The 27,017-nt window shown below is 48.0% G+C and overlaps 1 protein-coding gene across 2 annotated transcripts in view; it reads right to left on the bottom strand.

Moving 5' to 3' along the window:
- The window catches only part of daxx (death-domain associated protein), a 73,132-nt gene that overhangs the window by 18,596 nt on the left and 27,519 nt on the right, over window positions 1-27,017 (bottom strand). For both annotated transcript variants that reach the window (XM_070861103.1, XM_070861102.1), the window contains exons 3-4: window positions 21,537-21,950; window positions 11,245-12,238 (exon numbers count right to left, since the gene is read on the bottom strand). In XM_070861103.1, the coding sequence (XP_070717204.1) occupies window positions 11,245-12,238; window positions 21,537-21,950 (1,408 nt within the window). The remainder of the gene's footprint in view (window positions 1-11,244; window positions 12,239-21,536; window positions 21,951-27,017) is intronic.

Genomic DNA, 27,017 nt, shown 5'->3' on the forward strand with positions numbered 1-27,017 from the left:
CCTAGCAGAGACAAAGTCCCGATGGGGGGGGCGGCAGGGTGGAGAGGGAGACTCGGATGGAAACGGCTCCCATGGAGCTGTTGGCAAATGCTCCCGAAAGGGTCAAGAACTCCCTCCAACTTCTCCAGGACTCGCCCTCAATTACCTCTCGCAACGGAGCTAAAACTTTCCAGAGGGTCATTGGGGAAACTGCAATCAGGGGCACAACACTCTCTGACACTTCTCGGTCTTACAATCCAGAACTCGTGTGGGAGGCAGGGGGGGTTGGGGGGGGGGGGGGGGTGGGAGAAACAAAAAGGTTTGTTGCTGAAAGCAGTACGATAAAATACCCTTCCAGTGACTGAAGGAGAGGCAGGGTAGTTGACAGGTGGGGGTATAACAGGAGTATGGAATTCCAGGGTTACAAACACATTGCGCTCTGGGGCAGACACTGAATGAAGATGCCTCTCCGTTCTGCCTGATACCACAGGATCGGAACTTTGTGAGGTGAACTTGTACATTGATAACTCGAGGTGGAACGTTCTTTCAGCAGCATCTCTCGGGGACAGTAACTGGAACAAGGCACAAGTCAGGAGTGTGATGGAACACTCTCCACTTGCCTAGATCAGTGCAGCTCCAACAACACTCGAGAAGCTCGACACCATCCAGGACAAAGCAGTCGCTTGATCGACACGCTACCCACCACCTTCAACACTCACTCCCTCCACCACCGGCGCCCCCTGGCTGTAGTGTGCACCGTCTACAAGATGCACTGCAGCAACTCGCCAAGGCTTCTTTGGCAGCACCTCCCAAACCCGCGACCTCTACCACCTAGAAGGACAAGGGCAGCAGGTCCATGGGAACACCACCACCTCCACGTTCCCCTCCCAGTCTCACACCATCCTGACTGGGAAATATATCGGCCGTTCCTTCATCGTCGCTGGGTCACAATCCTGGAACTCCCTCCCTAACAGCACTGTGGGAGCACCTTCACCACACGGACTGCAGCGGTTCAAGAAGGCAGCTCACCACCATCTTCTCAAGGGGCAATTAGGGATGGCCAATAAATGCCAGCCTTGCCAGCGAGGCCCACATCCCGTGAATTAATCATTTTTTTAAAAAACTTGGAACTGTACAGGTGGACGCTATAATATATAGGATCGTATTCCGAAAACTAGGCTTTTCCAGTACATCTGGATGTGGGGTTGCGCTGAGTGTTATAATACTGGAACACCTTTTTAATGGTTTAGACCATCACCTAACTGCTGTAATTTGCAGATTAAGTTTTGCAAGAGCAAATGATGTTACAGAAGAACTCAACCATTGGGTATTGGGTGGGGGGGGTCACATTTCACAGCAGTGTCCAGCGCAACACTTTCATTGAGCCATGAAACCTGGTGTTATTGATGCAGTTTTCCAGCCGAGGCAACCAGCTTCATTCACACAGTGTCTCGTTCTCCCACGCAGCACTGTGGCAGATTTACTGTGGAATATTTCAACCACCGGTGAGTACCTGCACTTTTAGGGGCTGGGCGTTGGGAAAGAGTTGCTCACTGGACATTTTGGAATCCGGGAAATAATTCAGGGCACCTTTGGGAATGTGTGGCTTGCGAACAGCCAATTAATATCCCGATCCGGTCATTACTCTCAAAACCCCGTTTGTGACCCTCGTGAAACTGCGATAACTCCTGCCCGACACAGACCTCAGCGTTACTCAGCAAAGCTACACAAGCCACATATCCAATCCACGGACCCAACTTATTGAACCCCAAAGCCTTTAAATTAATGAGGTCATCCTTTTGAAGCGTTAACAGATCACCTCTCGATCCTTAACTTCCCGTTGAAAGTTTGTAAACGAAATGGGCAGCTTGAAAATTAGTCTGGGCACAAGAAAGTAGGAAATCTTGCAAACAAATCTGCTTTCACCTTGGATACTCCCAAAAAGAGTAGCGATTAAAGTGATTCTCTGGTCAGAAGGCCAACTGTCGGGCAGAGAGCTGGGGGCAGCGTGGGGGGGGGGGGCAGGCAATGTAATGTTTGGGTTCAGGAAATGGTTTGAGACACGAGCGATGCGGAAATGGAAAGTAGAGATGAACTTATGCAACTAGCTGAATAGGGTTAAGTGCTTACAGCTATAAAAGCTGTTAACATAAGAATTAGGAACAGGAGTCGGCCATTCGGCCCCTCGAGCCTGCGCTGCCATTCAATGAGATGACAGCTGATCGTCTACATCAACACTTTCCCACCCGATCCCCATACCCCTCGATTCCCCTCGAGTCCAAAAATCTATCGATCTCAGTCTTAAATATACTCAACGACTGAGCCTCCACAGCCCTCTGGGGCAGAGAATTACAAACATTCACCACTCATCTCAGTCCTAAATGGCCAACCCCTTATCCTGAGACTGTGTGACCCCTGGTTCTAGACTCCCAGCCCGGGGGACACATCCTCCCTGCATCTACCCTGTCAATCCCTCTAAGAATTTTGTGTGTTTCAATGAGATCATCTCTCATTCTTCTAAACTCTAGAGAATATTGGCCTAGTCCACTCAATCTCTCCTCATAGGACAATCCCCCCATCCCAGGAATCAGTCTGGTGAACCTTCATTGCACTCCCTCTGTGGCAAGTATATCCTTCCTTCGGAAAGGAGACCAAAACTGTACACAATTACAATAAGATATCTTTACTGTTATACTGCAATCCCTTGCAATAAAGGCCAGCGTGTCTCTCTCTCTCTCTGGACTTTATTCCTTGTGTTGGGAATACTGGAGTAGAGCGTCGACGAAACAGGAAGCTACTTCTACCCTGCCTCCTCCTAGGATAGAAACATACATAGAAAATAGGTGCAGGAGTAGGCCATTCAGCCCTTCAAGCCTGCACCACCATTCAATGAGTTCATGGCTGAACATGAAACTTCAGTACCTCCTTCCTGCTTTCTCGCCATACCCCTTGATCCCTCTAGTAGTAAGGACTACATCTAACTCCTTTTTGAATATATTTAGTGAATTGGCCTCAACAACTTTCTGTGGTAGAGAATTCCACAGGTTCACCACTCTCTGGGTGAAGAAATTCCTCCTCATCTCGGTCCTAAATGGCTTCCCCCTTATACTTAGACTGTGACCCCTGGTTCTGGACTTCCCCAACATTGGGAACATTCTTCCTGCATCTAACCTGTCTAAACCCGTCAGAATTTTAAATGTTTCTATGAGGTCCCCTCTCATTCTTCTGAACTCCAGTGAATACAAGCCCAGTTGATCCAGTCTTTCTTGATAGGTCAGTCCCACCATCCCGGGAATCAGTCTGGTGAATCTTCGCTGCACTCCCTCAATAGCAAGAATGTCCTTCCTCAAGTTAGGAGACCAAAACTGTACACAATACTCCAGGTGTGGCCTCACCAAGGCCCTGTACAACTGTAGCAACACCTCCCTGCCCCTGTACTCAAATCCCCTCACTATGAAGGCCAACATGCCATTTGCTTTCTTAACCGCCTGCTGTACCTGCATGCCAACCTTCAATGACTGATGTACCATGACACCCAGGTCTCATTGCACCTTCCCTTTTCCTAATCTGTCACCATTCAGATAATAGTCTGTCTCTCTGTTTTTACCACCAAAGTGGATAACCTCACATTTATCCACATTATACTTCATCTGCCATGCATTTGCCCATTCACCTAACCTATCCAAGTCACTCTGCAGCCTAATAGCATCCTCCTCGCAGCTCACACTGCCACCCAACTTAGTGTCATCCGCAAATTTGGAGATACTGCATTTAATCCCCTCGTCTAAATCATTAATGTACAATGTAAACAATGTCTTACTCCAGTTATACAGGGCCTTGGTGAGACCACACCTGGAGTATTGTGAGCAGTTTTGGTCTCCTTACCTAAGGAAGGATACACTTGCCGCAGAGGGAGTGCAGCGAAGGTTCACCAGACTGATTCCTGGGATGGCAGGACTGTGGTATGAGGAGAGACTGGGTCGACTAGACCTGTATTCACTCGAGTTTAGAAGAATGAGAGGGGATCTCATTGAAAGGTATAAAATTCTGACGGGGTTGGACAGACTGGATGCGGGGAGGATGTTTCCCCGGGGCTGGGAAGTCTAGAACAAGGGGTCACAGTCTCAGGATACGGGGCAGGAAATTTAGGACCGAGATGAGGAGAAATGTTTTCACCTGTGGAATTCTCTACCACAGAAGGCTGTGGAGGCCAAGTCACTGAATATATTTAAGAGGGAGATAGATAGATTTCTAGACACAAACGCCATCAAGGGGTATGGGGAAAAAGCAGGAAAGGGGTACTGATGGAATGATCAGCCATGATCGAAGGGCCGAATGGCCGACTACTGCTCCTATTTTCTATGGGCTCAAATTTCCCCAGTGATTTGTGCCAGTTTTTTTACATCGAAACATAGAAAATAGGTGCAGGAGAAGACCATTCGGACCTTCAAGCCTGCACCACCATTCAATAAGATCATGGCCGATCATGCAACTTCAGTAACCCCATTCCTGCTTTCTCTCCATGCCCCTTGATCCCTTTAGCCGTAAGGGTCATATCTAACTCCCTTTTGAATATATCTAACGAACTGGCCCCAACAACTCTGCGGTAGAGAATTCCACAGGTTAACAACTCTCTGAAGAAATTTCTCATCATCTCGGTCCTAAATGGCTTACCCCTTATCCTTAGACTGTGACGCCTGGTTCTGGACTTCCCCAACATCGGGAACATTCTTCCTGCATCTAACCTGTCCAGTCCCGTCAGAATTTTTTATGTTTCTATGAGATCCCCTCTCATTCTTCTAAATTCCAGTGAATATAAGCCAAGTCGATCCAGTCTTTCTTCATATCTCAGTCCTGCCATCCCGGGAATCAGTCTGGTGAACCTTCGCTGCACTCCCTCAATAGCAAGAACATCCTTCCTCAGATTAGGAGACCAAAACTGAACACAATATTTCAGGTGAGGCCTCACCAAGGCCCTGTACAACAGCAGTAAGACCTGCCTGCTCCTATACTCAAATCCTCTCGCTATGAAGGCCAACATACCATTTGCCTTCTTCACCACCTGCTGTACCTGCATGCCAACTTTCAATGACTGATTTACCATGACACCCAGGTCTTGTTGCACCTCCCCTTTTCCTAATCTGTCACCATTCAGATAATATTCTGTGTTACCATTCAGATAACCTCACATTTATCCACATTATACTGCATCTGCCATGCATTTTCCCACTCACCTAACCTGTCCAAGTCACCCTGCAGGCTCTTAGCATCCTCCTCACAGCTCACACCGCCACCCAGCTTAGTGTCATCTGTAAACTTGGAGATATTACACTCAATTCCTTCATCTAAATCACTAATGTATATTGTAAATAGCTGGGGTTCCAGCACTGAGTCCTGCGGCACTCCACTAGTCACTGCCTGCCATTCTGAAAAGGACCCGTTTATCCCGACTCTCTGCTTCCTGTCTGCCAACCAGTTCTTTATCCACGTCAGTATATTACCCCCAATAACATGTGCTTTAAATTTGCACACCAATCTCTTGTGTGGGACCTTGTCAAAAGCCTTTTGAAAGTCCAAATACACCACATCCACTGGTTCTCCCTTGTCCACTCTGCTAGGTACATCCTCAAAAAATTCTAGAAGATATGTCAAGCATGATTTCCCTTTCATAAATCCATGCTGACTTGGACTGATCCTGTCACTGCTTTCCAAATGCACTGCTATTTCATCCTTAATAATTGATTCCAACATTTTCCCCACTACTGATGTCAGGCTAACCAGTCTATAATTCCCCGTTTTCTCTCTCCCTCCTCTTTAAAAAAGTGGTGTTACATTATCTACCCTCCAGTCCATAGGAACTGATCCCGAGTCTATAGACTGTTGGAAAATGATCACCAATGCATCCACTATTTCTAGGGTCACTTCCTAAGTACTCCAGGATGCAGACTATCAGGTCCCGGGGATTTATCGGCCTTCAATCCCATCAATTTCCCTAACACAATTTCCCGACTAATAAGGATTTCTTTCAGCTCCTCCTTCTCACTAGACCCTCGGTCCCCTAGTATTTCCGGAAGGTTATTTGTGTCTTCCTTCGTGAAGGAACAGGTCTGCCATTTCTTTGTTCCCCATTATAAATTCACCTGAATCTGACTGCCAGGGACCTATGTCTGTCTTCACTAATCTATAGAAGCTTTTACATAAGAACGTAAGAACATAAGAATTAGGAACAGGAGTAGGCCATCTAGCCCCTCAAGCCTGCTCCGCCATTCAACAAGATCATGGCTGATCTGGCCGTGGACTCAGCTCCACTTACCCGCCCGCTCCCCATAACCCTTAATTCCCTTATTGGTTAAAAATCTATCTATCTGTGATTTGAATACATTCAATGAGCTAGCCTCAACTGCTTCCTTGGGCAGAGAATTCCACAGATTCACAACCCTCTGGGAGAAGAAATTCCTTCTCAACTCGGTTTTAAATTGGCTCCTCCGTATTTTGAGGCTGTGCCCCCTAGTTCTAGTCTCCCCGACCAGTGGAAACAACCTCTCTGCCTCTATCTTGTCAAACCCTTTCATTATTTTAAATGTTTCTATAAGATCACCCCTCATCCTTCTGAACTCCAACGAGTAAAGACCCAGTCTACTCAATCTATCATCAGGTAACCCCCTCATCTCCGGAATCAGCCGAGTGAATCGTCTCTGTATCCCCTCCAAAGCCAGTGTATCCTTCCTTAAGTAAGGTGACCAAAACTGCACGCAGTACTCCAGGTGCGGCCTCACCAATACCCTATACAGTTCAGCAGGACCTCCCTGCTTTTGTACTCCATCCCTCTCGCAATGAAGGCCAACATTCCATTCGCCTTCCTGATTACCTGCTGCACCTGCAAACTAACTTTTTGGGATTCATGCACAAGGACCCCCAGGTCCCTCTGCACCACAGCATGTTGTAATTTCTCCCCATTCAAATAATATTCCCTTTTACTGTTTTATTTCCAAGGTGGATGACCTCACATTTACCGACATTGTATTACATCTGCCAAAACTTAGCCCATTCGCTTCACCTATCTAAATCTCTTTGCAGCCTCTCTGTGTCCTCTACACAACCCGCTTTCCCACTAATCTTTGTGTCATCTGCAAATTTTGTTACACTACACTCTGTCCCCTCTTCCAGGTCATTTATGTATATTGTAAACAGTTGTGGTCCCAGCACCGATCCCTGTGGCACACCACTAACCACCGATTTCCAACCCGAAAAGGACCCATTTATCCCGACTCTCTGCTTTATGTAAGCCAGCCAATTCTCGATCCATGCTAATACATTTCCTCTGACTCCGCGTACCTTTATCTTCTGCAGTAACCTTTTGTGTGGCACCTTATCGAATGCCTTTTGGAAATCTAAATACACCACATCCATCGGTACACCTCTATCCACCATGCTCGTTATATCCTCAAAGAATTCCAGTAAATTAGTTAAACATGATTTCCCCTTCATGAATCCATGTTGCGTCTGCTTGATTGCACTATTCCTATCTAGATGTCTCGCTATTTCTTCCTTAATGATAGCTTCAAGCATTTTCCCCACTACAGATGTTAAACTAACCGGCCTATACTTAACTGCCTTTTGTCTGCACCCTTTTTTTTTTAAATACAGAGACGTTACATTAGCTGCTTTCCAATCCGCTGGTACCTCCCCAGAGTCCAGAGAATTTTGGTAGATTATAACGAATGCATCTGCTATAACTTCCGCCATCTCTTTTAATACCCTGGGATGCATTTCATCCGGACTAGAGGACTTGTCTACCTTGAGTCCCATTAGCCTGTCCAGCACTACCCCCCTAGTGATAGTGATTGTCTCAAGGTCCTCCCTTCCCACATTCCCATGACCAGCAATTTTTGTCATGGTTTTTGTGTCTTCCACTGTGAAGACCGAAGCAAAATAATTGTTTAAGGTCTCGGCCATTTCCACATTTCCCATTATTAAATCCCCCTTCTCATCTTCTAAAGGACCAACATTTACTTTAGTCACTCTTTTCCATTTTATATATCGGTAAAAGCTTTTACTATCTGTTTTTATGTTTTGCGCAAGTTTACTTTCGTAATCTATCTTTCCTTTCTTTATTGCTTTCTTAGTCATTCTTTGCTGTCGTTTAAAATTTTCCCAATCTTCTAGTTTCCCACTAACCTTGGCCACCTTATACGCATTGGTTTTTAATTTGATACTCTCCTTTATTTCCTTGGTTATCCACGGCTGGTTATCCCTTCTCTTACTGCCCTTCCTTTTCACTGGAATATATTTTTGTTGAGTACTATGAAAGAGCTCCTTAAAAATCCTCCACTGTTCCTCAATTGTGCCACCGTTTAGTCTGTGTTTCCAGTCTACTTTAGCCAACTCTGCCCTCATCCCACTGTAGTCCCCTTTGTTTAAGCATAGTACGCTCGTTTGAGACACTACTTTCTCACCCTCAATCTGTATTAAAAACCGACTGCAAAATTTGGATGTTCCCAGCAAGCTTCCTCTCAAGCTCTATTTTCCCCCTCCTAATTAATCCCTTTGTCTTCCTCTGCTGAATTCTACATTTCTCCCAGTCCTCAGGTTTGCTGTTTTTTCTGGCCAATTTATATGCCTCTTCCTTGGATTTAACACTATCCTTAATTTCCCTTGTTAGCCATGGTTGAACCACCTTCCCCGTTTTATTTTTACTCCAGACAAGGATGTACAATTGTTGAAGTTCATCCATGTGATCTTTAAATGTTTGCCATTGCCTATCCACCATCAACCCTTTAAGTATCATTCGTCAGTCTATTCTAGCCAATTCACGTCTCATACCATCGAAGTTACCTTTCCTTAAGTTCAGGACCCTCGTCTCTGAATTAACTGTGTCACACTCCATCTTAATAAAAAATTCTACCATATTATGGTCACCCTTCCCCAAGGGGCCTCGCACAAGATTGCTAATTAATCCTTTCTCATTACACATCACCCAGTCTAGGGTGGCCAGCCCTCTAGTTGGTTCCTCGACATATTGGTCTAGAAAGCCATCCCGAATACACTCCAGGAAATCCTCCTCCACCATATTGCTACCAGTTTGATTAGCCCAATCTACATGTAGATTAAAGTCGCCCGTGATAACTGCTGTACCTTTATTGCACACATCCCTAATTTCTTGTTTGATGCTATCCCCAACCTCACTACTACTGTTTGGTGGTAACAACTCCCACCAGCGTTTTCTGCCCTTTGGTATTCCGCAGCTCCACAAATACAGATTCCACATCCTCCAAGCTAATGTTCTTCCTTACTATGGCGTTAATTTCCTCTATAACCAGCAACGCTACCCCACCTCCTTTTCCTTTGTCTATCCTTCCTGAATGTTGAATACCCCTGGATGTTAAGTTCCCAGCCTTGGTCACCCTGGAGCCATGTTTCCGTGATGCCAATCACATCATATTCGTTAAATGCTGCTTGCGCAGTTAATTCGTCCACCTTATTACGAATACTCCTCGCAGTGAGGCACAGAGCCTTCAGGCTTGTCTTTTAAACACACTTTGCCCCTTTAGAATGTTGTTGTAATGTGGCACTTTTTGATTTTTGCCTTGGGTTTCTCTGCCCTTCACTTTTACTTTTCTTCTTTCTTTTGCTTCTGCCCCCATTCTACTTCCCCGTCTCCCTGCAGAGGTTCCCATCCCCCTGCCATGTTAGTTTCACCCCTCAACAGCACTAGCAAATACCACCCCCCCCCCCCCCGGACAATGGTTCCGGTCATGCTCAGGTGCAGACCGTCCGGTTTGTACTGGTCCCACCTCCCCCAGGTTCCAATGTCCCAGGAATTTGAATCCCTCCCTCCTGCACCACTCCTCAAGCCACTTATTCATCTTAGCTATCCTGCTATTCCTACTCTGACTAGCACGTGGCACTGGTAGCAATCCTGAGATTACTACCTTTGAGGTTCTACTTTAATTTAACTCCTAGCTCCCTAAATTCAGCTTGTGGGAACTCATCCCATTTTTTTACCTATATCGTTGGCACGACAACTGGCTGTTCACCCTCCCCCTCCAAAATGGCCTGCAGTCGCTCCGAGACATCCTTGATCCTTGCACCAGGGAGGCAACATACCATCCTGGAATCTCGATTGCGGCCGCAGAAACGTCTACCTATTCCCCTTGCAATAGAATCCCCTACCACTATCGCTCTTCCACTCTTTTTCCTGTCCTCCTGTGCAGCAGATAGCTTGACTGCTGCTGCTCTCCCCTGATGAGTCAACCCTCCAACAGTACCAAAACAGTATGTGTTTTGAAGCAGGCTGCTTTTTCTGGCCTAACTTAAAAATCCCCAGTTTCCCCAATCAATTTGCACCAGCGTAACTCAGTTAGTTACGTTTTTCTTCGGTAAGTTTTTTTTTCCTCAAAAGGGGGCGTTACCAGCCACCGACACCAATTCTGACCATTTAGGCAACTTTGGCCAGCTAATAGTTACTCCATTTCTACTTAGGCCAGCGTATGTGGCCTCTCGAGAAAACCCTTGCAGAGAGTTAAAGATTTCGGTGCAGGTCGGTACAGCGGAGGCCGCTCGGCTGGGCTAAGGGCGGGAGGCGGAACGGATCTGGACCGGCATGAAATTGGGGGCTACAGAGCAGCGGGAAGACCCCGGAGAGGCTCGGGGTGAAGGGAGCGCTCATCGCAGTTGGCCAGGATGGCACTTCACTCAGAGCTCGACTGCACATGCGCGGCCATTTCAGCGACGTCAAGAATGTCAGTTTTCCCCCCCGCGCATGTGCAGAAGGCTCCATTTTCCAGTGCAGACCTCAGGCTCCACCCCCGAGGCGATTGGCCACGCTGCGCGGCTGCAGATTAGAGGCAAAACATCGGGGAAACTTCGGAGATTTTTGCCTGCCGCATTTATTTACCTAATTAAGCGGCGCAACTCTGGCAACACGTCAGAAAAAGGGCTCGGGGAAAATTGAGCCCATAGTTTCTATGTTCCAGTCCAGGGCCGACAGCTCCCAAGGTTGTTATTTTACGGGAGGAGGTAGCCACAGCTGCCGTCACCTCCCCGGGGTCTGGAGTGGCCCCCACTGGCTATGCAGACCCGTGAAACCCCATCGAGACAGCTTGTGCAAGATCGGTACAAAGTATGGTACAACGTAAGGAACAGGAAGCTCTCTCTCTGACCGACTGCCTCACTCAGCGGCAACAACCGGTCCCTCAAAAGTTGCAGCCCGGAAAAGGATGGGAAAAGGACAAATTACGAACTTCTGTACAACTTTCTACTTACTGTTTCGCCACATCATCCCCTCGCTTAATTCTCTTCGCAACTGGCGAATCACTCAGGTCCAGAGAGTCTTTCTTCTTCCCATTCACCGCCGTTAAACAAATGTCTGGACTGCGTTTATCCGTCTCCAACATGTCCAGATTCTCCTTCTTGATAACTGGCCTTTTGTCCAAGTTTGTCTCGCCGCTTGTGGTCAAAGATTTGGGCTCAGAATAGGGCGACGTTTCTGCATCGCATTTCTTGCGCGAAGACAAATGGTTTGTAACCTTATCCTCGTCGGCTGAAATATCCTCGTGCGGCTCGGAGGGAGCGTTGGGGCTTGGTTTGCCCGCCGGCGAGCCCAGTTTCTGCCCACTGGAGTCCGCCCGCTTTCGCTTTGGGCGCCTCGTGGGTCGTTCACTTTTCGCTCCCCCGGGCTTGGCCGCTGCAGGACGGGCCTCATCGCTTCCACTTTCTTCCTCCACAGCGCACACGGGGCTGTCCTCCATGTCGGACTGCTCCCGTCCGCTCGCAGCACAAACTGGGCTCCCCACACCGTCCGATCCAACACCTTCCCCCACAGGATCGCTGCTCGACCCGAGTGCTTCCTCCATAGGGGGCACCGCCCCGCTCTCGCTGCTTGACCAGAGTCCTTTCTCCACAGGGAGCAGCGCCCCGCTCTCGCTGCTAGACCCGACTCCTTCCTCCACAGGCGCAACTGCCCCGCCCTCGCTGCTCGATTCAACTCCTTCCTCCACCCTCGGTCCGGGGCTGCCGCCGTCACCGGCCCCCACTTTCCCGCTTTCGTTGTTGCCGGCCCGCGTGGTGCGGACAGGGCTGCTCCCGCTATCGGAGCCGGCATCATCCTCGGCAGCGCAGGCAATGTCGGAACCCTCTCCTCCCACCTGCCCCTCGACCGATTCAGCGTCATCGTCGCTGTCCTCGTCATCGGAGGACTGAGCGGAGCCTTCCGACTGATCCTCCATCTCTTCAACCTCGCTGACATCCGCTTTCTCATCTGAAACACAATGTAACGCCCCTATTTAAAAAAGGAGGCAGACAGAAAGCAGGAAACTATCGACCAGTTAGCCTAACATCTGTGGTTGGGAAAATGTTGGAGTCCATTATTAAAGAACTAGTAGCAGGACATTTGGAAAAGCAAAATTCGGTCAGACAGAGTCAGCATGGATTGATGAAGGGGAAGTCATGTTTGACAAATTTGCTGGAATTCTTTGAGGATGTAACAAACAGGGTGGATAAAGGGGAACCAGTGGTTGTGCTGTATTTGGACTTCCAGAAGGTATTTAACAAGGTGCCACATAAAAGGTTACTGCACAAGATTAAAGTTCACGGGATTGGGGGTAATATATTAGAATAGATAGAGGATTGGCTAACTAACAGAGTCGGGATAAATGGTTCATTCTCAGGTTGGCAATCAGTAACCAGTGGGGTGCCGCAGGGATCAGTGCTGGGACCCCAACTATTTACAATCTATATTAACGAGTTGGAAGAAGGGACTGAGTGTAACGTAGCCAAGTTTTCTGACGATACAAAGATGGGAGAAAAAGCAATGTGCGAGGACAAAAAAATCTGCAAAAGGACATAGACAGACTAAGTGAGTGGGCAAAAATTTGGCAGATGGAGTATAATGTTGGGAAGTGTGAGGTCATGCACCTTGGCAGAAAAAAATCAAAGAGCAAGTTATTATTTAAACGGAGAAAGATTGCAAAGTGCTGCAGTACAGCGGGACCTGGGGGTACTTGTACATGAAACACAAAAGGTTAGTATGCAGGTACAGCAAGTGATCAGGAAGGCCAATGGTATCTTGGCCTTTATTGCAAAGGGGATGGAGTATAAAAGCAGGGAAGTCTTGCTACAGTTATACAGGGTATTGGTGAGGCCACACCTGGAATACTGCGTGCAGTTTTGGTTTCCATATTTATGAAAAGATATACCGTATATACTCGCGTATCATGCGACTTTTGAAGACCTAAATTGTAACCTAAATTTGGGGGGTCGCATGATACGCGAGATATAAAATTTGCGGGTGTGAAGTGCTGGCCAAGATTAGGCTGTTAGGCTGTTAAGCAGACCGTATCCACGCTGAATCTCGGCATGCTCCAACAATCCTCGATGTAAAGACATTTCTCTTGGTTTCTCCTCTCACTCTCCATGATGGTTGTAAATCGAATATCCCTGGTTGATATTAGTTCCTCGATACTCATGACCAAATCATTAGTTTATGTGGAAAACAAGCCAAGTTCCTGCAGCACACCACTAACTACATCCACCCAATGCAAAAAAAAATCCATTTGACTCCTGCTGAAATTCTTCTCTTCAGGGGGAGAGAGAGTCGCGGAGGTCGGGGGGGGGGGAAGAGAGAGAGTCAGTCGCGGAGGTCGGGGGAGGGGGGGAGAGCACGGCGAGAGAGCGCGAGCGCGCGGAGAGAGAGAGAGAGCGCGGAGAGAGAGAGAGAGAGCGCGGAGAGAGAGAGAGAGCGCGGAGAGAGAGAGAGAGCGCGGAGAGAGAGAGAGAGAGCGCGGAGAGAGAGAGAGAGAGAGCGCGGAGAGAGAGAGAGAGCGCGGAGAGAGAGAGAGAGCGCGGAGAGAGAGAGAGAGCGCGGAGAGAGAGAGAGAGCGCGGAGAGAGAGAGAGAGCGCGGAGAGAGAGAGAGAGCGCGGAGAGAGAGAGAGAGCGCGGAGAGAGAGAGAGAGCGCGGAGAGAGAGAGAGAGCGCGGAGAGAGAGAGAGAGCGCGGAGAGAGAGAGAGAGCGCGGAGAGAGAGAGAGAGCGCGGAGAGAGAGAGAGAGCGCGGAGAGAGAGAGAGAGAGCGCGGAGAGAGAGAGAGAGAGCGCGGAGAGAGAGAGAGAGCGCGGAGAGAGAGAGAGAGAGCGCGGAGAGAGAGAGAGAGAGCGCGGAGAGAGAGAGAGAGCGCGGAGAGAGAGAGAGAGCGCGGAGAGAGAGAGAGAGCGCGGAGAGAGAGAGAGCGCGCGGAGAGAGAGAGAGCGCGCGGAGAGAGAGAGAGCGCGGAGAGAGAGAGAGAGCGCGGAGAGAGAGAGAGAGCGCGGAGAGAGAGAGAGAGCGCGGAGAGAGAGAGAGAGCGCGGAGAGAGAGAGAGCGCGGAGAGAGAGCGCGGAGAGAGAGAGAGCGCGGAGAGAGAGAGAGCGCGGAGAGAGAGAGAGCGCGGAGAGAGAGAGAGCGCGGAGAGAGAGAGAGCGCGGAGAGAGAGAGCGCGGAGAGAGAGAGCGCGGAGAGAGAGAGCGCGGAGAGAGAGCACAGAGAGAGAGAGCAGAATCCACTCGATGTTTCATGTTAAGGTCTGTATTCGATCTCAAAAAAGTGACTCGCATGATACATGAGATATATGGTAAAATCATGTTTTGGGGACGGAAATTTAGGGGTCGCAGGATACGCGAGATCGCAGGATACGCGAGTATATACAGTACTTGCTTTGGAGGCAGTTCAGAGAAGGTTCACTCGGTTGATTCCAGAGATGAGGGGGTTGACTTATGAGGAAAGGTTGAGGAGGTTGGGCCTCTACTCATTGGAATTCAGAAGAATGAGAGGCGATCTTATCGAAATGAATCAGATTACGAGGGGGCTTGACAAGGTGGATGCAGAGAGGATGTTTCCACTGATGGGGGAGACTAGAACTAGGGGGCATGGTCTTAGAATAAGGGGCCGCCCATTTAAAACTGAAATGAGGAGGAATTTCTTCTCTGAGGGTTGTAAATCTGTGAAAATTTCTGCCTCAGAGAGCTGTGGAAGCTGGGACATTGAATAAAATTAAGAGAGACAGATTTTTGAGCGATAAGGGAGTCAAGGGTTATGGAGAGCGGGCAGGGAAGTGGAGCTGAGTCCATGATTGGATCAGCCATGATGATATTAAATGGCGGAGCAGGCTCGAGGGGCCGTATGACCTAATCCTGCTCCTATTTTTTATGTCACTCACATTTGCACAAATATTTAATCTCAAAACACAGAATTTAGGCCGAACCTAAAATTTTGAGAGGAATCTTTAGTTGAAAGAAATACTTGCTTCCCGATTATGCTATCTGAACTTGACCCCCTCCTGCCCAAGAAGAAATAGGTGCTCAGCAAGGTGCATGTCTTCAGGCACACCGAGGTAAGGAATGGGTCATACGTCATACGTAACATGGGGTGGGGAGAGAGAATTAATCCCACGATGTGCCTCCTGTGCACCCCACTAGTGTTTCAGTGGGATACTAACTGAGCACCTCTCGGTGACGTCCAGTGGGAAAAGCCATACCTTGCTGTCTATCGATCTATCTGGGTCAAATGGGTCTCTCCAATGTCCACCCGCTTACATGTTCACATGCCTGACACGAGACTCCCAAAGCAAGCACTCTACTCGGAACTCCTTCATTACAAAGCCAAAGGTGGGCAGAGGAAACGTTTCAAGGACACCCTGAAAGCCTCCCTGATAAAGTGCAACATCCCCATCGACACCTGGGAGTCCCTGGCCAAAGACCACCCTAAGTGGAGGAAGTGCATCCGGGAGGGCGCTGAGCACCTCGAGTCTCGTCGCCGAGAGCATGCAGAAATCAAGCGCAGGCAGCGGAAGGAGCGTGCGGCAAACCAGTCCCACCCTCCCCTTCCATCAACCACTGTCTGTCCCACCTGTGATAGGGACTGTGGTTCCCGTATTGGGCTGTTCAGCCACCTCAGGACTCATTTTTAGAGTGGAAGCAAAAGTCTTCCTCGATTCGGAGGGACTGCCTGTGATGATGATGGTGCCATAAGAATGCAAGAAATAGGAGCAGGAGTCAGCCATACGGCCCCTCGAGCCTGCTCCGCCATTCAATACGAACATGGCTGATCTGATCTGGGCCTCAACTCCACTGCCCTGCCCACTCCCCATAACCCTTCACTCCCTTATCGCTCCAAAATCTGTCTTTCTCCACCTTAAATATATTCAATGACCCAGCCTCCACAGCTCTCTGAGGCAGTGAATTCCAAAGATTCACCACCCTCAGAAAAAAATTTCACCTCATCCCAGTTCGAAATCGGCAACCCCTTATTCTGAAATGATGCCCTCTAGTTCTAGATTCCCCCACGAGGGGAAATATCCTCTCTGCATCTACCTTGGTCGAGCCCCCTCAGAATCTTATACGTTTCAATCCCCGCCCTCTAACCTTGCTTCACCCGAGTGCAGTGTCTCTGCACCCAGTGGTCAACTGACAAGTTCAAAGAAAAACATAAATAAATGAACTGGAATTAAGGAAAACAGCATTTAAAAACGTCACGCCGAAACACACGAACACTGAAGGGCACTGGCAGGTACAAGCATCTTCAGTGTGGCTATGATGCTGCAATTCACAGACTGAATGGATGTGTTTCGTATGGTTTCCTCCCAATCTTGACTATAAGCAAAGGACTGTTCATTTGAAAAAAAACAGAGATTACTGCTTTTAGAGAAATGCACTCGGCCCAACTCTCTTCAGCTGCTTCAACCAATGACCTTCCCTCACTCAAGGTCAGATGTGGGGATGTTCGTTGATGATTGCAGTGTTCAGTTCCATTCGCAACTCCTCAGATAAGAAATAGGAGCAGGAGTCGGCCATTCGGCCCCTCGAGCCTGCTCCGCCATTTAATACCATCATGGCTGATCCGATCATGGACTCAGGTCCACTTCCCTGCCCGCTCCCCATAACCCCTTACTCCCTTATCAGTTAAGAAACTGTCTATTTCTGTCTTAAATTTATTCAATGTCCCGGCTTCCACAGCTCTCTGAGGCAGCGAATTCCACAGATTTACAACCCTCAGAGAGAAGAAATTCCTCCTCATCTCAGTTTTAAATGGGTGGCCCCTTATTCTAAGACCATGCCCCCTAATTCTAGTCTTCCCCATCAGTGGAAACATCCTCTCTGCATCCACCTTGTCAAGCCTCCTCATAATCTGATACGTTTCGATAAGATCACCTCTCGTTCTTCTGAATTCCAATGAGTAGAGGCCCAACCTACTCAACCTTTCCTCATAAGTCAACTCCCTCATCCCCAGGATCAACCGAGTGAACCTTCTCTGAACTTCCTCCAAAGCAAGTATATCCTTTCGTAAATATGGAAACCAAAACTGCACGCAGTATTCCAGGTGTGGCCTCACCAATACCCTGTATAACTGTAACAAGACTTCCCTGCTTTTATACTCCATCCCCTTTGCAATAAAGGCCAAGATTCCATTGGCCTTCCTGATCACTTGCTGTACCTGCATACTAACCTTGTGTTTCATGCACAAGTACCCCCAGGTCCCACTGTACTGCGGCACTTTGCAATCTTTCTCCATTTAGATAAAGAGGCAGTCTGTGCCAGCATGCAGCGAGACCTGGACAAGGTCCAGGCTTGTGCTGACAAGTGGAAAGTAACATTTGAGCCACACAATGACCGTCTCCAACAAGCCAGAAACTCAACTGGCCCAGTCACATGAATGCAATGGCAACTAGAGATCGGGGGCTGGATATTCTGTGGCGAGTGTGTCACCTCGCACCGGCAGGTCAAGACCAACCAAGGATGGGCAATAACTGCTCGATACCCCCACAACCCGAGAATGAATATTAAAAAACTCTTGCAAAACTTTATGCAGAAGGGGCCCAGCATTTAGAATACTTTAAAATATCTCAAGGGCATTGGTGAGGCCACACCTGGAATACTGTGTACAGTTTTGGTCTCCGTATTTAAGGAAGGATATACTTGCACTGGAGGCAGTTCAGAGAAGGTTCACGAGGTTGATTCCTGGGATGAAGGGGTTGTCTAATGAAGAAAGGTTGAGGAGGTTGGGCCTCTGCTCATTGGGGTTTGGAAGAATGAAGGGTGATCTTATTGAAACATCTAAGATTCTGAGGGGGCTCGACAGGGTGGATGCAGAGAGGATGTTTCCCCTCGTGGGGAAATCTAGAACATAGAAACATAGAAAATAGGTGGAGTAGGCCATTTGGCCCTTCGAGCCTGCACCGCCATTCAATAAGATCATGGCTGATTCATGTAACCTCATTACCCCACTCCTGCTTTCTCTCCATACCCCTCGATCCCTTTAGCCGTAAGGGACACATCTAACTCCCTTTTGAATATATCGAATGAACTGGCCTCAACAACTCTGAGGTAGAGAATTCCACAGGTTCACAACTCTGAGTGAAGAAGTTTATCCTCATCTCGGTCCTAAATGGCTTATCCCTTATCCTTAGACTGTGATCCCTGGTTCTGGACTTCTAACATCGGGACCATTCTTCCTGCAGCTAACCTGTCCAATCCCGTCAGAATTTTCCATGCTTCTCTGAGATCCTCTCTAATTCTTCTAAATTCCACTGAATATAAGCCTAGTCAATCCAGTCTTTCATGTCAGTCCTGTCGTCCCCTGAATCAGTCTGGTGAATCTTCGCTGCACTCCCTCAAGACGGAACCAAAGTATTTGTTCAATTGGTCCGCCATTTCTGTGCTCCCCATTATAAATTCACCTGAACCTAACCGCAAGGGATCCACATTTGTCTTCACTAATCTTTTTCTCTTCAAATATCTGTAGAAGCTTTTGCAGTCAGTTTTTATGTGCCCTGCAAGCTTCCTCTCATATTCTATTTTTCCCCCTCCTAATTAAACCTTTTGTCCTCCTCTGCTGAATTCTAAATTTCTCCCAATCCTCAGGTTTGCTGCTTTTTTTGGCCAATTTATATGCCTCTTCCTTGGATTTAACACTATCCTTAATTTCCCTTGTTAGCCACGGTTGAGCCACCTTCCCCGCTTTATTTTTACGGCAGTCAGAGATGTACAATTGTTGAAGTTCATCCATGTGATCTTTAAATGTCTGCCATTGCCTATCCACCATCAACCCTTTAAGTATCATTCGCCAGTCTATCCTAGCCAATTCACGTCTCATACTGTCGAAGTTACCTTTCTATAAGTTCAGGACCCTAGTCTCTGAATTAACTGTGTCACACTCCATCTTAATGAGAAATTCTACCATATTATAGTCACACTTCCCCAAGGGACCTCACACAACAAGATTGCTAATACAAACATAGAAACATAGAAAATAGGTGCAGGAGTAGGCCATTCAAGCCCTTCAAACCTGCGCCACCATTCAATATGATCATGACTGATCATTCACCTTAGTACCCCTTTCCTGCTTTCTCTCCATACCCCTTGATCCCTTTAGCCGTAAGGGCCATATCTAATTCCCTCTTGAATATATCCAATGAACTGGCATCAACAACTCTCTGCAGCAGGGAATTCCACAGGTTCACCACTCTGATTTCTCCTCATCTCGGTCCTGAATGGCTGCCCCCTTATCCTTAGACTATGTCCCCTGGTTCTGGACTTCCCCAACATCGGGAACATTCTTCCTGCATCTAACCTGTCCAGTCCAGTCAGAATTTTATGTGTTTCTACGAGATCCCCTCTCATCCTTCTAAACACCAGTGAATACAAGCCTAGTCGATCCAGTCTCTCCTCATATGTCAGTCCTGCCATCCCAGGAATCAGTCTGGTGAACCTTGGCTGCACTCTCTCAATAGCAAGAACGTCCTTCCTCAGATTAGGAGACCAAAACCAAACACAATATTCCAGGTGAGGCCACACCAAGGTCTTGTGCAACTCCAGTAAGACCTCCCTGCTCCTATACTCAAATCCCCTAGCTATGAAGGCCAACATACCATTTGCTTTCTTCACCGCCTGCTGTACCTGCATGCCAACTTTCAATGACTGATGTACCATGACACCCAGGTCTCGTTGCACCTCCTTTTTCCGAATCTGCCGCCATTCAGATAATATTCTACCTTTGTGTTTTTGCCACCAAAGTGGATAACCTCACATTTATCCACATTATACTGCATCTGCCATGTATTTGCCCACTCACCTAACCTGTCCAAGTCACCCTGCAGCCTTTTAGCATCCTCCTCACAGTTCACACCACCACCCAGCTTAGTGTCATCTGCAAACTTGGAGATATTACACTCAATTCCTTCATTCTGAAAAGGACCCGTTTATCCCGACTCTCTGTTTCCTGTCTGCCAACCAGTTCTCTATCCATATCAGTACATCACCCCCAATACCATGTGCTTTAATTTTGCACACCAATCTCGTGTGTGGGACCTTGTCAAAAGCCTTTTGAAAGTACAAATACACCACATCCACCGGTTCTCCCTTGTCCACTCTACCAGTTACATCCTCAAAAAATTCTAGAAGATTTGTCAAGCATGATTTCCCTTTCATAAATCCATGCTGACTTGGATCGATCCTGTCCCTGCTTTCCAAATGTGCTGCTATTTCATCTTTAATAATTGATTCCAACATTTTCCCCACTACTGATGTCAGGCTAACCGGTCTATAATTATCCGCCTTCTCGCTCCCTCCCTTCTTAAAAAGTGGTGTAACATTAGTTACCCTCCAGTCTATAGGAACTGATCCAGAGTCGATAAACTGTTGGAAAATGATCAATGCATCCACTATTTCTAGGGCTAATTCCTTAAGTACTCTGGGATGCAGACTATCAGGCTCCGGGGATTTATCGGCCTTCAATCCCATCAATTTCCCTAACACAATTTCCCGCCTAATAAGAATTTCCTTCAGTTCCTCCTCCTCACTAGACCCTTGGTCCCTTAGTATTTCCAGAAGGTTTTTCGTGTCTTCTTTCGTGAAGACAGAACCAAAGTATGTGGTTAACTGCTCTGCCATTTCTTTGTTCCCCATTATAAATTCACCTGAATCTGACTGCAAGGGACCTACGTTTGTCTTCACTAATCTTTTTCTCTTCACATATCTATAGAAGCTTTTGCAGTTAGTTTTTATGTTGCCAGCAAGCTTCCTCTCATACTCTATTTTCCCCCTCCTAATTAAACCCTTTGTCCTCCTCTGCTGTATTACAAAATTCTTCCAGTACTCAGGTTTGCTGCTTTTTCTGGCCAATTTATATGCCTCTTCCTTGGATTTAACACTATCCTTAATTTCCCTCATTGCCACGGTTGAGCCACCTTCCCCATTTTATTTTTACTCCGGACAGGGGTGTACAATTGTTGAAGTTCATCCATGTGATCTTTAAATGTTTGCCATTGCCTATCCACCGTCAACCCTTTAAGTATCACTCGCCAGTCTATTCTAACCAATTCACGTCTCATACCATCGAAGTTACCTTTCCTTAAGTTCAAGACCCTAGTCTCTGAAGTGGAGCCGAGTCCATGATCAGATCAGCCATGATCGTATTGAATGGCGGAGCAGGCTCGAGGGGCCGAAGGGACTACTCCTGCTCCTATTTCTTATGTTCTTATGCGACAACCCGTTTATTAGGTGGAGCCTTTGCGCACCGCAGTAGTTACCTTCTGGTTGCTCCTCTTCAGCCTCTACAACTTCCTCAATTTTGGAGAGCTCCTCTTCAATGTCTGGATCAGACGACAGGTCATCATCCTCCTCCTCGTCATCCTCCTCCTCTGAGCCAGCAGCATCCTCCTGCTCCTCCTCCTCTGCTCCTTTCCCTTCACTTCCTTCCACCTTTTGCAGCTCCTCTTGCCCCTCCTGGACGCCGGGGCTCTCTGCTTTGGAGGCCTCGGAGGTGGAGGTGACAGCGGACTGAAGCTGTCTCCTCTTCTTCCTCTTCTCTTCCTCCTCGATCTCGCCAATGTCCTGGATCTCGGCATATTTCTTCACCACGTCATTGAGGCGGCCGAGGGCGATGGAGCGGTTTGAGCGCAGACGTTTTTCCAAGGTCATGTCCCCCATGGCTGGGTCTTTGCCTGGGAATAAAGACACAAATCATCAGAGCAACGGAAAATCAACCTACCAGTTCCACCAATCCCCTCCTCCCTCCACCAAGCCCCTGCGAATGAGGGGACCGCCCCAAGAGAGATTGACCAGAGTAGGCCCGTAAAGAATGAGGGGTGATCTAACTCAAACATGTACAATTCGTGAGGGGCTTGACAGGGTAGATGCAGGGAGGATATTTCCCTGCCCTAGACTTGACAGTATTACATTGATGGTTGTCCTGTGGTCGATGACAGAAGGATATGCATTTATATGTATATAGCACCCGATCGTGTCTCTTCGAAGCATGCCATGACCCTCATTTACAATGAATTACAGTGACTGTTATATCGATGAATACAGCTGCTGTTGGGTGTACAACAGAGTCCCAAGAGACTGTGGAGGGACGTGATCGGAGCCCAGGAGAGGCGAGAGTTCTGGGCCCGGGGCAGCACGGGCCAGCCCACATTGCAATATGTGTGTGCACTAGGTCCGTACAGCAGAGCAGGTTTCCAGTCGTCTTGGATAACCCTTGCCACAGGATAAAGGCCGAGCTCTGTCAAGCCCGTGTGATGGCCAGCCCACGTTAAACAAATCCACGCACAGGCATCTTCCACCCTTCAGGATGTAGTTCAAGACCTGGAATATTAGGTCCTTCATTGAAACACCTGTGAACTCATCCTTTTTTGGCGTGGAAGCAAGTCATCCTCCTTTCGAGGGACTGCCTATGATGATGATGATATGATTTCCCCCCGGGCTGGGAAGTCTAGAACCAGGGGTCACAGTCTCAGAATAAGGGGTTGGCCATTTAGGACTGAGATTGAGGAGAAACTTCTTCACTCAGAGGGTGGTGAATCTCTGGAATTCTCTGCCCCAGAAGGCTGTGGAGGCTCAGTCTTTCAGTATATTCAGGACAGAGATCGATAAGATTTGTGGAAACGAAGGGAATTAAGTGATATGGGGATAGGGCAGGAAAGTGAAGTTGAGGTCGAAGATCAGCCATGATGGTATTAAATGGCAGAGCAGGCTCGAGGGGCCGAATGGCCGACTCCTGCTCCTATTTCTCATGTTCTACAATGGGGTTGTGGCAGGGGGGGCAAAGAAATGAAGGGTAGAGGACGTTATGAAGGGTTGTGGTTTGAGAAGACACTGGTGAAGAGCGACACGGGCAGCTGAGCTGTGTTATACCGATGGCTTCACTGTCTCGAGAACATAATAGGAGTCGTCGGCCACCTGGCCCCTCGAGCCTGCTCCGCCATTCAATACCATCATGGCTGATCTGATCATGGACTCAGCTCCACTTCCCCGCCCTCTCCCCATAACCCTTTACTCTGTTATCGTTCAAAAATCTGTCTATTTCTCTTAAATATATTCAATGACCCAGCCCCCACAGCTCTCTGGGGCAGAGAATTCCAGAGCTTCACAACCCCAAGAAATTCCTCCTCATCTCAGTTTGAAAAGGTCGGCCCCTTATTCTGAAACTTTAGCCCCTAGTTCGAGATTCCTCCACGAGGGGAAACATCTTCTCTGTATTTACCCTGTTCAGCCCCCTCAGAATCTTATAAGTTTCAATATCACCTCTCATTCTTTGAAACTCTAATGAGTATAGGCCCAACCTTTCTTCATAAAACAATACCTTCATCTCAGGAATCAACCTCGTGAACCTTCTCTGAACTGCCTCCAATGCAAGTATACCCTTCCTCAATTGAGACCAAAACTGTATGCAGTATTCCAGGTGTGGCCTCACCAATACCCTGTATAACTGTAGCAGGACTTCTCTGCTTTTATACTCCATCCCCTTTGCAATAAAGGCCAACATTCCATTGGCCTTCCTGATCACTTGCTGTACCTGCATTCTATCCTTTTGTGTTTCATGCACAAGTACCCCCAGGTCCTGCTGTACTGCAGCACTTTGTAATCTCTCCCCATTTAAATAGTCATTTGCTTTTTTATTTTTCCTACCAAAGTGGATAACTTCACATTTTCCCACATTATACTCCACCTGCCAAATTTTTGCCCACTTAGCCTGTCTATATCCCTTTGCAGATTCTCAAGGAGTATTGCGTACAGTTTTGGTCTCCGTATTTATATACTTGCATTGGAGGCAGTTCAGAGAAGATTCAAGAGGTTGTCTTCTGAAGAAAGGTTGAGCAGGTTGGGCCAATACTCATTGGAGTTCAGAAGAATGAGAGGCGATCTTATTGAAGCGTACAAGATACTGAGGGGGCTGGACAAGGTGGATGCAGAGAGGATGTTTCCCTTTTGGGGGAATCTAGAACAAGGGCATAGTCTCAGAATAAGGGGCCGCCCATTTAAAACTGAGATGAGGAGAAATTTCTTCTCTGAGGGTTGTAAATCTGTGGAATTCTCTGCCCCAGATAGCTGTGGAGGCTGGGTCATTGAATATATTTAAAGTGGAGATAGACAGATGTTTTAATGATGATCGTGGGCTGTCCCGACCTGTGAGAGAACACCACCGCAGGTCGGGCTATAAATAGAGCTGGAGGGCCAGGCCCTGGGACATAGTGGCCCCCCCCCCGACCTGTGAGAGAACATCACTGCAGGTCGGGGCTATAAATAGAGCTGGAGGGCCGGGCCCTGGGACATAGTGGCTCCCCCCCCCCCGACCTGTGAGAGAACACCACCGCAGGTCGGGGCTATAAATAGAGCTGGAGGGCCAGGCCCTGGGACGTTGTGGGCGAAGGTGCGGCCAATGAGGGTACGGGGCCCAGGGGCAGCATGGGCCAGCCCACACTGCGATATGTGAGCGCACTAGGTCCGTACAGCAGAGCAGGTCTCCAGTCGTCCTAGTTAACTCTTGCCACTGGATAAAGACCGAGCTCTGTCAAGCCCATGCGTTGGCTGGTGTGCAATGGCCACCACACGCTAAACAAATCCACGCACAGGCATCTTCCACCCCCTCAACTGGAGTTCAGGACTGGAACATCGGGTCCTTCACTGAAACATCTGTGAACTCGTGGAAGCAAGTCATCCTCTTTCGAGGGACCGCCTATGATGATGAGTGATAAGGGAGGCAAGGGTTATGGGGAGCAGGCAGGAAAGTGGAGTTGAGGCCAGGGTCAGATCAGCCATGATCATATTGAATGGCGGAGCAGACTCGAGGGGCCGAATGGCCGACTCCTGCTCCTATTCCTTATGTTCTTAAATCAGTACGGAAAATGATTCACAGCAGGAAGGGGCTTATCACAGAAACCAGCTGCATCACCACTTCCTCCAAGCAGTAGTGCGAGCTGGTGCGATCACACGATCAGGTGCAGAAAGTCATAGGACTTGACACGGTGACACATCACCAGTCCACCTGGTTCGTCATCACACTCGGGCCACGGGATGCCCGGCCATACAGAAACACCAATGCCACAGTGGTGCAGCCTGGCGGCTTTCCTGAGACTAGGACTGAGGAAAAGTGTTGGGGGCGGGAGGGGGGGAGGGAGGTTATTACTTTGTTTGACACCGGGTGCCTGAACAGGAAACAAAGACTTTTCTTCCTACAAATGCAGACGTCCTACAGCGTGAACACAAAATACAGCACATTGTAAAAAGACACTGGAGAGGGGTCAGAGAAGATTTACAAAGATGATGATAGAGATGAGAGGGTATACGTAGCAGGAAAGGATGAGCAGGCTGGGTCCCTTTTCTCTTGACAAGAAAAGGCTGAGGGGTGACCCAACAAGTACAGCAGGACCTGGGGGTATTTGTGCATGAAACACAAAAGGATAGTATGCAGGTACAGCAAGTGATCAGGAAGGCCAATGGAATCTTGGTCTTTATTGCAAAGGGGATGGAGTATAAAAGCAGGGAAGTCTTGCTACAGTTATACAGGGTATTGGTGAGGCCACACCTGGAGTACTGCGTGCAGTTTTGGTTTCCATATTTACGAAAGGATATACTTGCTTTGGAGGCAGTTCAGAGAAGGTTCACTCGGTTGATTCCGGAGATGAGGGGGTTGACTTATGAGGAAAGGTTGAGTAGGTTGTGCCTCTACTCATTGGAATTCAGAAGAATGAGAGATAATCTTATCGAAACTTATCAGATTATGAGGGGACTTGACAAGGTGGATGCAGAGAGGATGTTTCCACTGATGGGGGAGACTAGAACTAGGGGGCATGGTCTTAGAATAAGGGGCCGCCCATTTAAACAGAGATGAGGAGGAATTTCTTCTCTGAGGGTTAAATTTGTGGAATTCGCTGCCTCAGAGAGCTGTGGAATCTGGGACATTGAATACATTTAAGACAGAAATAGACAGTTTCTTAACAGATAAGGGATTAAGGGGTTATGGGGAGCGGGCAGGGAAGTGGAGCTGAGTCCATGATCAGATCAGCCATGATCGTATTAAATGGTGGAGCAGGCTCGAGGGGCCAAATGGCCGACTCCTGCTCCTATTTCTTATGTTCTTAGAGATCTTTAAAATCATGAAAGGTTTTGAAAAAGAGTGGATAGAGAGAGTATTTCCACTTGTGAGGAAGAGCATAACTAGAGGCCATCAATCTAAGACAGTCACCAAGTAATCCAACGGGGAATTCAGGAGAAACTTCTTTACCCAGAGAGTGGTGAGAATGTGGAACTCGCTGCCACAGGGAGGGGTTGAGGCGAATAGTATCGATGTATTTAAGGGGAGGTTGGACAAGCACATGGGGGAGAAGGGAATAGAGGGTTATGCTGATAGATTTAGATGAGGAAAGACAGGAGGAGGCTTGAGTGGGGTATAAACGGCGTCATGGACCAGTTGGGCCGAATGGCCCAAATCACAAACAAAATATAATTCTGCCCGGACAACTCGGCATTGAGAACATAAGAAATAGGAGCAGGATTGGTCATACGGCCCCTTGAGCCTGCTCCGCCATTTAATACGAATTCTCTACCACAGAAAGTTGTTGAGGCCAGTTCGTTGGATATATTCAAGAGGGAGTTAGATGTGGCCCTTACGGCTAAAGGGATCAAGGGGTATGGAGAGAAAGCAGGAAAGGGGTACTGAGGTGTATGATCAGCCATGATCTTATTGAATGGTGGTGCAGGCTCGAAGGGCCGAATGGCCTACTCCT

This window comes from Pristiophorus japonicus, chromosome 19 (genome assembly GCF_044704955.1).
Source record: "Pristiophorus japonicus isolate sPriJap1 chromosome 19, sPriJap1.hap1, whole genome shotgun sequence".
Classification (NCBI taxonomy): Eukaryota; Metazoa; Chordata; class Chondrichthyes; family Pristiophoridae; genus Pristiophorus; species Pristiophorus japonicus.